We start from the raw sequence: 15,284 nt of genomic DNA, 5'->3' as shown, positions 1-15,284 counted from the left end.
AATAAATACAATCAATGGTTTCCATAACATGGGAACTGGCCGTGTACATCATCTTAAATGGATTTAAGAGGCGTTCCAATGACAACAGAGAGCCCTCATGTTTGCAAAAGGAAGGTTCCACTATACATTAATCATGAGCAATTCACGATATTTCTTAACACAATTTATAAAGTATTTTCCACGTCAGGAGGATGTCTCAAAGCACTTAACTGCAATGGATTCAATAAATGATTTGCACTGAGAGCAGCTAACAGACTGACCTAGTAAAAGGATAATCAGTAATACTTAACTAAGTCAAAAGCCACTTTACCTATGGTAAACATTACTGTATCAGCTAGTTGCACATTGCTGATGTTTATCCTTGGGATAAGTCCAATCAAGCCTGGAATAACATCGGAATAGTTGACATCATTGGTTTCCGCAATGGACTGAAACCCATACAAACAGGCTTCAATGTGCTAAATTTAGAAGGGAGGAAAAAGAAAAAAAGTTAAAGAATGTTCCAAAAAAGTATGTTCCTATTTTATAAATGCATTCTATGAGTATCCATTACTATTTATGCAGTATTTGTTTTCCCATCCTAACACCGAAGGTATAAAATACCAAGTTTGTGTTTTAAAAAGGTTAATTTATCCTTCGAAAATATCTTCCAAAAGTATATTTAAATGACAACCTTAATATTTAGGATTCAGTGATGAAGTCCTGGTAATTTTTTTTTAATTATGGAAGCGGCAGAAAGCAGCCCGCTTCAACAACAACAAGATTGCATTTATAGAGCGCCTTTCACGTCGGGAGGACGACCCAACGCGCTGGACAGTTGGGTCGGGAAACGAGCAGGGGGAAATGGTCAGGGTGAGGGAAGGGAGGGAGCGAGGAGGGGGGAAATGGTCAGGGTGAGGGAAGGGAGGGAGCGAGGATGGGGTAGAGAGTCGAGAGGGGAGCTGAAGGCACGGTCGAAGAGAAAGCTCTTGAGACCGGCCTTGAAGGAGGAAAGGGAGGAAGCGGCGAAGGCACTGGGGGATAGAGTTCCAGAGCCTCAGGGCTGAGAGGCTGAAAGCCCGGCCACCGATGGTAGGGCGGTTAGGGCGGAGGGTGTGGAGCAGACCCGAACCAGAGGAACGGAGGGTATGGGCAGGTAAGTAGGGGGATAGTAGGTCGGAGAGGTAGGAGGGTGCAAGGCCGTGAATGGCCTTGTAGGTGAGGATGAGGATCTTGAATGAAGAGAATCTGCTTCAAAACAGCTTTGGAAAATTCCTATAGTTTGAAATGGGACAACCAACCAATATTTTTTGTGCAAAGACGCCAATGTGCCATGGATGCCAAAACAGTATCATAAACTAGTAAGCTATTGCTTTACATTGCGGATAGCATCTCCTAAGACTTCAGGACAGACTGCATTTGGCCTTTCTGATAAATTAAGTTAAATATCAGAATTTTTTAAAACTAGGAGCCTATGAACAAAAGGACGTGATAAACTCTTAACTCATAATACTTGCCTTGGCAAAGGTAAAGATTCTTTGGTCGAAAAATAGCCAATTGGAAGTTTGATTCTGATTATATAAATTTGAACAAAATAATTAGATGGGAGATTTTCTTAAAACCACACCAGTTTACGTCACTAAAGAGATTGGATGAAATAGTTGGTTAAATTATTCTAGTCTATAAATAAACATTACAATACTGAGGCTGGGAGAAAATGCAACAATTTATACAAAATCCAATCAAAGTGTGATGCAATCATTACAACACAAGATATATGTGTTTGTCATGTCAGGAACAAGGACATTTGGAATCTGACCAACACCTTCTGTTGACCATTAGAGAGAAACAAGGAGTGTATAAATCTCATCAGACTCCTGGTGGTATTAAATGCTAGCTCACTGACAGAATTAGCAGATAATGGATGACACCAAATAGCAGAACTGCTCTGAACCTCCCATTCATTTTCTTTGTGACAAAAGCTATCGATCGATTCATCTGGCTGTTCTGTGCAACAGACTCTTTTGTAAAAGCATATAACGAGGCAAGTAGAAGTGAAAGAAACAATTTGACTGGCTTGATTGTTAGCTTTAATCTCCTGACAGCAACTATCGGGTAGCTTAACAATCAAATGAATAAATGAAAACTCACTGAAGGAACAGTACACACAATCTCATTAAAAACGTCCTCAATAATTATGCAGAATTTGTTCCATCTTCACTACTATTGGTTGCTAATGCCACCAAGAGCTTTGCTGACAAGATTTGTTACTTTAATCCTTCCACTTCCTCCTTAATGCAAAATTAACGAATGAATGAAATTGACATTACAAATTTATAAAGGTCACGTGGATCTTTGACTGGCCTGGTTGCCTATGCAAGGAATATCAAAAATACCTGTTGGCTCGATTTTTGTTGAGAGTTGATGATAGAACAAATATGAGCCAATACAGAGAATTGCTGAGATTGAAGGTGCTATCCAAATATCACTGAACAAGGAGTGCTCTGAGCATTGCTGCAATAGCTACAAATTAGGTTTCTCACTTGAATCTGCAGTGTAAAAACACGTCTGAAGCACACCAGGGCAGGGGAGAGAATTGAAATAAAGGAGGAAAAAATAAAAATAAAAAAAATAAATAAAAAATCTAATATATTGGAATTATGACAAATGCTGCAATAAAAATGATGTATAATAAACAAAGTGTTAATGCTTATCTGAATGCGAGGATGTGAGGAAGCTTGCAGAACGCTTGGGAGCTTGCAGAATGTGAGAATAAGTTTGCGGGTGACAGAACACTTGGATATGGGTGAGACAGCAGAAAACAAGCACTGATTGAATAAATGTGAAAGTGTGAAATAATGCAACTAGGTGCAAACTTATGTGAATAAATATGCTGTAAACACAAGTCACAGAAAGTGAGTGAGAAGTCCTGATCAGGCAAAGGACTGTTGCCAAATTAAATATTAATCTTAACCCACAAGGGTAATTTTCTGTAAAATAGTCAATGCGGTATGATAAAGAATTTAGTTTTCAGAATTCTACAGTACAAAATTCATTTGGAATAAATGTTGACTACTTTATACAGAAACTTATAATAGCACTGCATTATAATACTGGAATAGCAAAACAAAAGGATTGGAAAAAACACCTAAAACTATTTTCATGATGGGTTTTAAATAAAGTACACATCAAAGTGTTGTGGGCATCTGATTTGCAAAACATAACATCAAATAGATTATCCACAGTCATCATAAGCAACATCATCTTTCAAAGTGGTTTGGTTCAATTTATGTCATGAAAGTGGAACTGCGAAATCCAAAGCAAGCATTGCACAATGTCAGAGATTCACAGTAAAAGAAAGCAAAAGTAATGAAATGGGATAAAAAGACAGAAATTTCACCATCAATCCAGTCATCACTTTAATAATAATAATATAATAATCCTTGCATTTGATATAGCGCTTTTCACGTCGGGAGAACGTACCAAAGCGCTTCACAGAACACACTGTAAAGTGAATTGACTGTATATTTGTGGGCGAACGCGGCAGCCAATTGCGCACAGCAATGTCCCACAAACAGTCGTAGATTGAAAAATGACCAATTTATTATTGTTTTTGGTTTTGGAGGGATTATTATTAGGCTCTGTGTGGAGTAAGGAAACTTGCCCAAGGTTTCGCCCTCTGCCTGGAATTGAACTCAGGTCTCTCACTTGCAAAGCGAGTGCTCTAACCACTGAGCTACAGGACTCCACTTTGACACAAAAGAAAATTGCTCCTCAAATGCAAATCCCTGATGTGAACATTTCTGTTCAAATGGCTAAAATTGCTTTATGTACATTGTACAGAATAGAATATTGGGCACAGTTCACACTCCTGAAATAAACTCATGCTGTCAGACCATTTACCACCTGGGATATCTACTATATTATTGTTGAACGCTCCAAATACATTGTGGCCTTTGTTCAATATACAAGTTATTAATGCTGGAGCTAACCAAATCTATATTAGAATTATTAATGAGAAACCATTTTCCTTAGTATAGTGATGGATAACAGAGGCACTATTAATGTGAAATCTGAATGCAATGATATTTAAGGACAGATAAAAGTTCTTAAAGAGAACCCATGTCATCCCAATTACATTGTGATGGACATGACCAAAAGCTGATAAAGTCATCTAATAGCAATTGGCAGATACAGTTGCAGAAAACAGCAGACCATGTGCGACTTACATTGTCTGCAGAGCTGTCCTGAAAGATATAGGTAGTTATACTGGATTTTGCTGTGGTCTTATGTTGGTAGAACAGATGCTACAAGCATGAAAAACATCAAGAAAGCTCAGCCCTGCATAACTGCATTGGCAAATAAATTCTAAATCCTTTCGAGAAAGACCCTGTAGTTCCAATTGGGTGTCTGTAGAGAATATCCATCACATGTTCCTGGATTCGTAGTCCAGAGACATGAGGACCAGTGGACCGGATGATGTTAACCTCTTTCATTGCCTGATGCCAGAATGCCTCAGACTCCAAATTCATGCCTGCAGCAACACCTCAAGTACTAGCATTTCAGACAAACCACCACAAATCTGCCCAGTGATGCTGCAAATATTCTGCATCAATCCAAGATAACTGCACAAAATACAAATAGTGAAGTTTTACATGCCTGTGGGATTCTCACACGAGTCGTGCTACTATCTGAAAATGTATCCTTTCTGTGCAGAATTTCAAATGCAGAAATTAAACATCATTTATTGAACCAGGGTTACTACAACCTATTTTAGGTACGCTTAACTTGCTCATTTGTATCCCGAGAAGAAGAGTTTCTTACCCTGCATTGATATTTCTCATATTGATGAGCATTAAAAAGGCTTGTGCAACAAAGAAAAATTGGAGCGCTAATGGATTGGATCAGCTTTTAGAGAAGCTATTATGCACTATAATCCCCTTGGGAAACTTTCCACAGCAAATGAAGATTAGTGCCTGCACGGTTACGTTTTAACGAGTCATCCATTCCATTAGGCAGATAATTTCAAACGTTAAGTCTACGAAATTCAAAGGAATTTGCAACAGATGTACCTCGACAGGCTTGATAATGGGAAGTGTTAAGAATCAACTCTCGATACTTCATGTTCTGCTTCAGGATTTTGGTCAAATCGTGCTGGTACGTCAAACAAAAACATCCAATTTGGTAGCTGTAGCTTGTAAAATGGAAATATAACTGAAACAACAGCAGCTCAGTATTTTCTACCCATTTGCTGTACCCGAATAATTCCAGATGCAAGTCTTTCTGATGTGTTTGAAGCAACACTCCTCTTTGTAAGGCTTAGCATTCTACTCCTGCATTTGATGCTAAAAATCGAATAAAATTTTGACATTATGTGTAGTGCAAAAAATACTGCTTGCCCTGTTGCACAAAGAGTAACCTATTCATTTCCTGTCTGTGTTGTACATTAGTAAGAAAATGCAGGACAAGACACATAATGAGTTTAGTGAGAAGCCCTGGTGTGCTGGTTTTAAGATTTTTTTTCTTCTTTTTTTTTAAAGAAGGTGTTTCACCACCATACTGTAATTTAATGTGTGGGGAAGAAATAACTGGCTAAGAAAGGGTTTGTGTCCTAGAAACAAAATGGTACAGTTTACTGTGGACCATCCCCAATGCTATAGCTTGAATACACAGTAGTATTCACACATAATCTTACTTTTAGCTGTATATTGCTTCCTAGTGAAGTGCAGTTTGCAAAGCAGTGCACACAATTATTAGGATCATCTGCAACACTTAATGCAAGTGTTGGTTATTTAAACCAAAGTGAACAGGAATTTATAGAACTCTAGAGATACCATAAAGAATAACGGATATTCAGGAGTGATTGCATGGCTACGATCACATCGGGTCTCAGATGAAAAACTGCAAAAGCAAATCTTACACATTTTACCAAACTCGTCTGAACTGTGGGTTGAATAGCCTCCTTCCATGCTTCTTTCACAGGACTTGACATCACATACAATTTCAGTTTCTTTATAACAATTTTAGGGATTGGTTTATTCTATTCCCGATCTTTTTGTTGCAAATGGTTGTCAGATGGTTCCTGCTCACTCCATATCGTTGATACATGACCATAACACTCAATTCTCAGAAAGCTTAGTATGCATTACAAAACATTGTCAAATCTAATTAATAAATCATTTAATGTACATCACTCTCCGTTTTCCAATGTACAATTGTGCACTGTATTTTTACCAAATGCATAATATTTGGACCTCTTTCAATACACTTTTAAGTCTGGTTCAGAAACTAATTTCGTAGATTGTATTCCCTGTACTATATTGTACATTATGTCTCACTGCAAAATAGTTTCTATTGAAATATTGAACAATACTTAATGTAATGTAAATGGCACAGAATTGTATTTTCCATAACAGCATTTACAACAATTTACCACTTTTCACCTTTTTTTAAAAAAATAACTACTTACCTTCAGTTGTCCTAAGTACTAAGCAAATTGTTCCTGGTACAATTAACAGAATTTTCACTAAAGATGAATTTTAAAGCAGGTTGCAACTTTATAATCCAGCTACCATCGGGCAGATTCAATAATAAAACATAGCATTATAGATAAAAATGCATGTACATCCCATATTATTTGTGGGTTTGTATTTCCGTCATTTTGTGCTTATTTTAGAATGTCAGAATTTGCATTTTTTCCTGCATAATCAGTATCTTCATAATAAAGTACCTTTGCCTATTATATTCAGGATAACCTATAAACTAGAAGAAATAGATGTTTTACAGTATACTTTATTAATGAAAGAACACAATACGTTACCTGCCATGAAGTTGATTGCTCGGTGTTAGTTAACAGTCTTCCTAATTTGTCATATAGATTACTTAGCAGCTCAGCTCCTAGCATTTCATATACATACATTAGAGTATCCGAGATATCAACTCTGCCAAAAAAAAACATTGTTTGCATTAATTAGAGAGCCGTGGCACAGGAATTGAAAAGTTGCAATGATACACCATGCACCCCGCAATATAGAATAGATGTACATTTCCTCACCTGTATATCCTAAACTGTTCCTTTTCATCAGAGGACCATGAGCTATATTCTTCATCAGATGGAAACTGGGCCTTGTGAAGTAGAACATCGACAAGTTGAAAATAAACTGGGCGATATACGTGTAGGTATACAGCCTGCTTCTCAGCCTCAAATGACATTATATCATCCTAGATATCAAAAACAAGAGAACAGTATTCTAGTTACATTACGATTTGAAAGAATTTTTTTAATAAAAAGAGTAAAACACCAGACAGACCTGAACAACCTATGCACTCTAGTCCTGTGGTTTTCACACCAATGAAATGGCTCAAAGTACTGTAGAATTCTGTAATTTAAGGTGTTAAATAATATCTCAAATTATATTTGCCATGTTTATATTTTTTAGACTTATAATCAATCTCATAAGATATGATGGGAGCCGGTTGTGACCGGCTTCGCAAAAGATCCTTTCTCAAGGATGAGAAACAAAATACTTATAAACAACAAACTGTTTTCATTCCTTTTCAGTCATTTTCTCATGTAACAGTGGTCTGCAGCTATTTTAACATGGGAGAGAGATAGGTTGCATTTTTTTCCCCCACAAAGGAACCATCTTGCAAAAGACAAAAGGTGAAAGGTCACCTAACCAACTGTATAAACGGAGATCGATTCGAAAACAGAATCAAAAGAAAGAATGGAAGAAGAAATAAAGAAATTGGAACTTAAGAGTCGCAAACCATATTCCAGTTTTTAAAGAAGGAAGATCAAGACTACAATTTACCCAACAGTCAACATCAAAATAACTGGATACTTCTGGATGATCGAACTGGGAAATGTACAGTAATAATTGGGATACCTTTTGACTGACATTAATAAGGACACATTAAATCGGACGTTGCTCCTCTATCTCTTCCGTAGAGAACTTAAATCGTTGTGAACTATACGTGGATACATAAGCATGATTGTGATGTATTCTTTTAATTACTTATAACCATTATTAAACAAAATTAATAAACCTCGATTAATTGTACAACATTTGTGTCAGTCCCTACTTCACCGCAGGGTCACAAATGTAACCAACCCTTACAACTGGCGCCTGGACAAAGTTTCATTGTGAAGTGTGGCAACTGTGAATTTTGTCGGCAAACACAGCAGCCAATTTGCACACAGCGTTACCCCACAAACAACCATGGGGTGAGTACCCCATTTTATTTGTAGGATTGTTGCTAGGACACGAGGAGAAACTCCCATCTCTTTTCGAATACTGCCACCGGATCATTAACATGGTCCACCTGAACAGACAGACGGGATCTCAGTGTACTGACTCATCCAAAGGATGGCACCTCTAACATTAGAGCACACCCCCAGCATGAATTAAAGTATCAGACTGGATTACATGCGCTCTATGGTCCAACGTGGGACTTGAACCCACAACCTTGAGACTGAAAAATGTGCCCAGTTTCAAGGAATCAGAAGGATGATTTAAGAAAATCGTAGGAATATCTTCTCAATCTGGTGACAGCTTAATTGTTGTGAAGAGAAAGGTCAAAGATAAAATGCAGCTACCAATGTAGCTTTTTAATCAGTCGTTCATTAAGTAGGTTCATGGGTAAAATGCGTAAACACGTAAAGTTTGTCGCAAGTAGTGAAGAAAATGCTTATCAAAACAATTGCTCATTTTCTTTTCAAGATTGTACACAACACACATTTCCATTAGCTGTGAAGCGCAATCTCAGAGGGAAACCAAAGAACAAATTTCCTCAGTAGGCTTCTGTCCAATTTAATGCCATGGACCATGGGTTTCTGGTATAAAATGGTACCTGCTCCAGGTTAAAACTATACACAGCATCCCAATTCACCTTTAAAGATATTCATTCACAGACAATAATCCTGCTGCTCTAACCTGATAAGCAAATTTACTCTCTGTGATGTTAATTTGAAGCAAGAGATTATGACTGGAAAAGCTTTATATTTCCTTGCTCCAAGATTAAACACCTACAGTATCATTACCCTTGAAACTCCATTTAGCTAACAGGCAGGAAATGGTATGAGCTAATACTGTATATCCATCTTTTAGCGGATGATTGACAATCTAAAGGTTTTATAAGGTGGAGGAAAGATGGATTCAGACAAGTAAAAAGGTATTGCTGCAATTCAATGGCACTTTGAATACATTACTCATCAGATCTGCTTAAACAGTTGGAATTTAATAATTCAGTAAAATAAATGACCAACCTAGACTTGATATTTACATTTGAAAACTTTTTTTTTGAAATCTTCTACCCTAGTTTTGTACAAATGCTCTCACTGCTTTAAATACTAGCTTAGATCAAACGCATCAGATTGTTTTTGATGCATAAAATTTGAAGAGGCCATAGTAGCCCATCAAGCCTGCTACTTAAGTCTTGGGAAAATCTACCTATGGATGCCAACTCCTTCCATGTCCCTGGGGCAAGTATTGTATAGTTAGCCACACTACAACAAATATAATCATGCAAAAGCACCAAAACATTGATATCTTTATTACTCAATCAACAACAACCATCTGCATTTATACAGCACCCTCCATGTCAGACAACGTCTCAGAGCGCAACTTCCTTCCCTGCTCAGGAAACATCTCTTCACCCATGGCTTATGATTGTTCACTTCACCAGACAGAAAATCAGGATATACTTTTTTTAAGGATGACTTTTGTGTTCATTATATCTAATTGCATTCTTCCTGGGAGGATGGAACATTGTTCATGCTTGGAACTCTTGTTCACATCAAGCTGAATCAAGATGTACATTGAAACATCCTCTTTGTAAAAATAATTTTCTATCGTACCAGTGTGAAAGATCAGCTTTTCATCAGTTACAGGATGACAGCTGTTCATTCTTGTGCCTTTTCCGAGCACAACTTTCAATTATCAATTTTGCTTAACTGACTCAAAGTCCAAGCCACTGATTTCCTTTATCGGAAACTGCAATTCAAATTACTGCAACAAAACCTTATTGTAAACCTGATCAATTGCAACATTTTTGCTGTTATCCAAAACTGCAGTACCTGTACTTCCTTTAACAAAAATAGCATCCACATTTTGCATATTGTTATAGTCAAAATAATTGTTCTATAATGGCTAGAGGGAAGAGGAATCACCATGAACAGCTGTATTTATTCCAATTGACTAAGCACTTCAGACAATTTGAAAGGCAGTGATTAGCCACAAAAAGCATCATTTTAATATTAGATTCATGGAAGACGAGACCTGGTGTCAACCAGACTTGTTACCTTATCCCTAAAACACTAAGCAATTATTGCTAAGGTATATTCACATTTGTGACTAAATATCTTACAGAAAAATAAAGGTTCCGATTGCATTAGATGGAGTTTTTTAATATATATTTTAGATCATATATATATATGGTTTATATATTATATATACATACACACAAGAAATATGATCTTGAGGAGATATTTTATTTTAAAAATGATTGCACCAATTAGGGTTTTGTCCCTTTCTAAATCTCAATCACCATTTATTTATTTATTTATTTTAAGCTAGATTCAGGATGCCTACAATTCTTCAATTTACAGTTCAAAATCGACCAACCAAACAAGGAAGTGATGATCAGAATACATCACTGCACCAAATCAATGAAGCAGCCACTGCCTGGAACATTAACTCCACAGAGATCTAAATCATTGTCAGACTTAGGTCTTTGCATTATTATAGTGCATTTGGACTGTTGTTCAATCCAGGCTAATAATGAGACATCAGTGATGAGGATATCAGTGATTTGCAAGCAGAACGACAGTAATAGGAAATTCAGCCCAGTGATCTGTCAGCTATGCCCTTCCATGCTTCGCTGAACTCTGTCGGTTTCCTGCTGTGCTCTTCTCTTCTTACAACTACTGATCATTTTTGAAATCGTTAAAACAGCACAGGCCTGCCATTTCACAAGCTGGTCTGTGAAATGTTCTATTAAGAATATGCCCACCTAGCATTTAATTGCAATTCTCATACCAACTACTGGCGATAATTCTAAATGGTCTCTTCCTAACTGCAGAATGTGAATTTATTATTTTCAACTACAGATCTATACATGACATGCAATGAGATGGTGGCAGATGACTTGCTCCCAAATCTCTGCCACACTGACGCACAAGATAATTTCTCTCAGATTTCCTTCCCCTCCCCCCACATGGGAAGCACCAAGCGACTAATGAAACCCTGCAGCAGGAGCGTGTAGACAGCTAGAATTCAGTAGCAAGGGCAAAACTAACCTTCGGATGAGATGTTAAACCGAGGTCCCATAAGTCTGCTCAGGTGGGCGTTAAAGATCCCACTGCACTATTTGAAAATAGCAGTTTTTCTGGTGTCCTGACCAACACACCACCAAATAAAATTGGTTACTCACTTCATGGTTGTTTGTGAGACACTGCTGTGTGCAAATTGGCTGCTGTATTTCACCCATAAAAAAGTCAGTACACTTTACAGGATACCCCATCAAGCACTTTGAAATGCCTCGACGATGTAATAAGGCTCTATATCAAATGCAGGGATTAATATTAATCTACATCCCATCAGTGTTGTAGTACAACATGTTCATGCTCCAATGCTCTACATTGCCAATGCCCATTTACTTTTCTCTCTTAATTTCACACAGCAATAATAAACAGCATTTTCTGATCAATAGTCACATTAGGATTCACCTACGATTATCTAATTCAAAATGCAGAGGAGTCCATGGAAGAAAAATGCCCATATTATGTACCTCATTCTGAGATCACTCTAACCATCTATGATCCACCGACCATCTTTAGAAACGCACATTTCCCATTAATGTTTGGCTCATTACATTTCTAGGTGATGAAGCTAAAGCTATTTAATGTATTACAACACGTTTAAATTACACAAAGAGTGAATCACACTCTGAGTGTTTGGATAGCCTGAAGGGTTGATTGACAGTTCAAATTTGGCTATTTGGGTAGTTCCAGTACCAGATAACAATTCCCTCACCATCCGATCAGAGGATAGATTCCAAGTGTGGCATTGTGCAAAGGTTGTGAGATTTCAATAACATTCAGGAAATCTATCTAAACAATGGAGCAACATTGCTATTCAAATCATTACATGCTTCTGGAACTAATGTATGCTCAAAGCTAAAGGGTGGTGTCACCCATTAGTCATTAGATGATCAATTCAAGGTCTTAGAAGCTTGCCCTTTTTAAACAGATTGCCAGCAATCTAAGAACTGCTGCCATAAACTCCCAAGATTTTGAAAACTGCCATAGCAGGTCCAATTTCCATTAAAAAGACCAATAAGCAACATAAAGGGCATTGACTGTTTTAGAACGCGAAGATTCAGAATAAATATAGCATTTTCTGCACGTACAATCAATGTTGTTTAGATGCAGGCTACGTCACAAATTTGTTATCTTATTTCAGGGATGACAATACTCCTCCAATGACCATGTCAAAATACAACTTCTGTGGATAATTTTTTTTCAAAATCAAAAAACTCCTCATAGGTCTCACAATATTGAGAACTGGGTCAGGTATTTGCTTTGGGCAAACAAATTTTTATTTTATATGAATCAAATTTCTCCAGACACATCCTTTTCAGTAATACATTGAACCCATTGCCAAAGCAGACATAAACCCTTCACTGAAAGCACAGGATAATCAAATATTCACTCCTCTTTTGCTTAAAATGGATTGGTAAGCAATTTGGAAAAGTGACAGAGAAATGGTCTGACTTTGCGTGATGAATAGTCAATGGGTGCACTAACTCATCCAGCAGATGTGCACAATCACATGAATATTCATTAAATTTGTATGAGGCTCAGTGTTTTCTTCAGATTCAAGGAGCACTGGTCAAGTCGGGCTACAACCAAAATCTATTGCACATAATGTGCATTCAAACTGATTCTCTTGGTTTTTTAGTAAAATTTAGGGAAGGCATTTGGAATGAGAATTAGGCTCTGCTGCAAGTTGTTGGCAGAAATTCTCCATTCCTTCTCTTGCAGATGCAGATACATCAGGTGCACCATTCCGCAATGAAGGCAAAATAATATTTACTATATACTGCTGAATCTTTCATCTTTAAACGAATGCCGAAAGTCACATCTCTCACAAATAGAGCGGTTCTAGCTGTAATTGTAACCATGCCTTGATTTATTAAAGCATGGCCTCGCACACGTTTTAACGTGTGATTTAGTATGAAAAGGACTAGAAAGAAACCCACTCTTGGACCCCAATAGGAGGCATTATGTTCAGAAAAGGGCTTTACCAATCTAATTACATATTACACTTATCTTTCTTACATTCAACAGGGATTCCAGAATTAAGATGATAAAAGAAGGAAGACTGTATATCGTTCCTCACAATAAGAATTTGATTTTTTAAAAAGTTTTCATACCTCAAGTATCCTGCAAACTAACAGATCCAACTGTGCAGTAATATTATATAGCATGTATGGCCTTTGGAATCAGGGCACAAACTATCTTACATTTCAGATTTACCAAGGTTTTGCTTCATTTCCTTCCCTCTCCCCGTGATGGACGTAGGCTCTCCTGCTGAGTCCTGCAAATAGGATTTTCTAAAGGAACCCCCCTCCCCCCCATGCCATTACAGACAACTGATTCAGTATTAAGTACCCATCATTACTGTACTAACTGAAGTGCTCAGATTGACAGCATTTACCCATCTATGGGGAATAAATCGTTTCCGCTCAATCTATTATCCTTTATCCAGATGCCAAAGCGCCACAGTTTCCATTTTATGTATGGTATAATTTTTTGTATAAAAACAACTGGCTTGGCACCAGTGGATTTAACTCCCAACTTTTTAATTCTTTGGACGCTGGATTCAAACTTCTCCCCTCTTCTAAAGAGGCTGATGATTGCTGGGGTATGGTTCTATACGTTCCAGTCAGTCACCCTCTGGTACCTACCAAAGTAGTCAGCTTTCAGAGTAATGCAATGAAGTTTAAAGGCAATGAAAATGGTCAGCTAGGTAAAGCAATAGCTCTAACCAGGTAGCCAAGCAATGTGGATAACATCTAAACTAATGATGCCCATAAAGTACTCAGTGTGCCGAGTACTCAGTTTTGTCCACAAAATATACAGTCAGTTCACTTTACAATATATTTTGTGAAGTGCTTTGACGAGTCTCAAAAACATGATAAGGCGCTGTATCAAATGCATTATTATTATTATTATTACTGCCTGGGCATCATTACATTGGCTTCCCAGGTTTGGGGGGAGGGGGCCGGGAAACAATCACATTTAATTGACGTTCTCCGCTACTATTTTTGTTCTGTTCCTCATTCATCACAGACATTCCTTTTTAAAAAAAATTATTCAACCAAAGCAATGAAAACCTTTGGAATGAAGAACAAACAGAGAACATCCAAGTTTGACTTTTACTGCTTAATTCGAAGGTCGAGGATCTGTCTGCTCCACAGCTGAAGGAAAAACGTCATCGAAGGTGAATTTCTACCAATGCTTACAAATAATTCTTATGTAACATACTGCTGAAACTAATCTAGTCACACTAGGTCACTCACTGGCACCACTTTGATACGGTGGCAGTTGCCAATCATTTTAACTGAATAGAAAGAAAGCAGTCAACCAAAACACTGGAGAATCTGCTCAGTGGTTTTAAAAAAAAGCCCATCTGCAGGGTACACAACAGTTCTTTAGTATTTTCTTAAGTTTTCTGTTGAGTTACCAATCCTAATGAAGAACTCAAAGATACAGAAGTTATTTTGCTCATGGGAGAAAGCCTTTTGTAACAGAAGAGTGAAACAGTGCCATGCAGGGCCTTTCTCATGTTCTGTGGGTTTTAAAAAGTCTGAATTTTATTGCAATGTTTACTAATGCATCATTTTAGGACATTACCCAATATCTGATCGGCAGAATAACAGAAGAAGTTACGTTGCTAAATTAGCATGAACCAGTTAATAGGCTTCCGTCAAAGTTCACTACCACCAATTAAATTCCAATTCAAGTCAAATTGTATCCATACAATCATTTTTAATATAATATTTAGGTTTATTGTATACAATATTTTTTATATTTAAAGAATAAAACACCATTTCAATATAGAATTCTAGATCACCTTAAAACTCAGCAAAGGAGACCCCTGTGGTCATTCAAACTTAAAATGTCAAACACAGCTCAGTCTCATTCCTAGTAATATAATCTGTTTCTAATAATAAATGTTGGTCAGAAGGCATGTGCTGTAACTGTTTGAATGCTGAAATTCATTCTAGTGGGGCAAACG

The 15,284-nt window shown here is 37.3% G+C and overlaps 1 protein-coding gene across 1 annotated transcript in view; it reads right to left on the bottom strand.

Moving 5' to 3' along the window:
* Positions 1-15,284, bottom strand: part of ipo13b (importin 13b) — a 67,082-nt gene that overhangs the window by 22,980 nt on the left and 28,818 nt on the right. Inside the window, 3 exon segments of the mRNA XM_042335193.1 lie at positions 311-458; positions 6,800-6,920; positions 7,034-7,200. Coding sequence (XP_042191127.1) covers positions 311-458; positions 6,800-6,920; positions 7,034-7,200 — 436 coding nt within the window.

The sequence above is a fragment of the Callorhinchus milii genome, unplaced genomic scaffold (assembly GCF_018977255.1).
Source record: "Callorhinchus milii isolate IMCB2004 unplaced genomic scaffold, IMCB_Cmil_1.0 Scaffold5, whole genome shotgun sequence".
NCBI lineage: Eukaryota > Metazoa > Chordata > Chondrichthyes > Chimaeriformes > Callorhinchidae > Callorhinchus > Callorhinchus milii.
The sequence above is the reverse complement of the archived record's forward strand: the minus strand, read 5'-3'. Positions and strand labels throughout refer to the sequence as shown.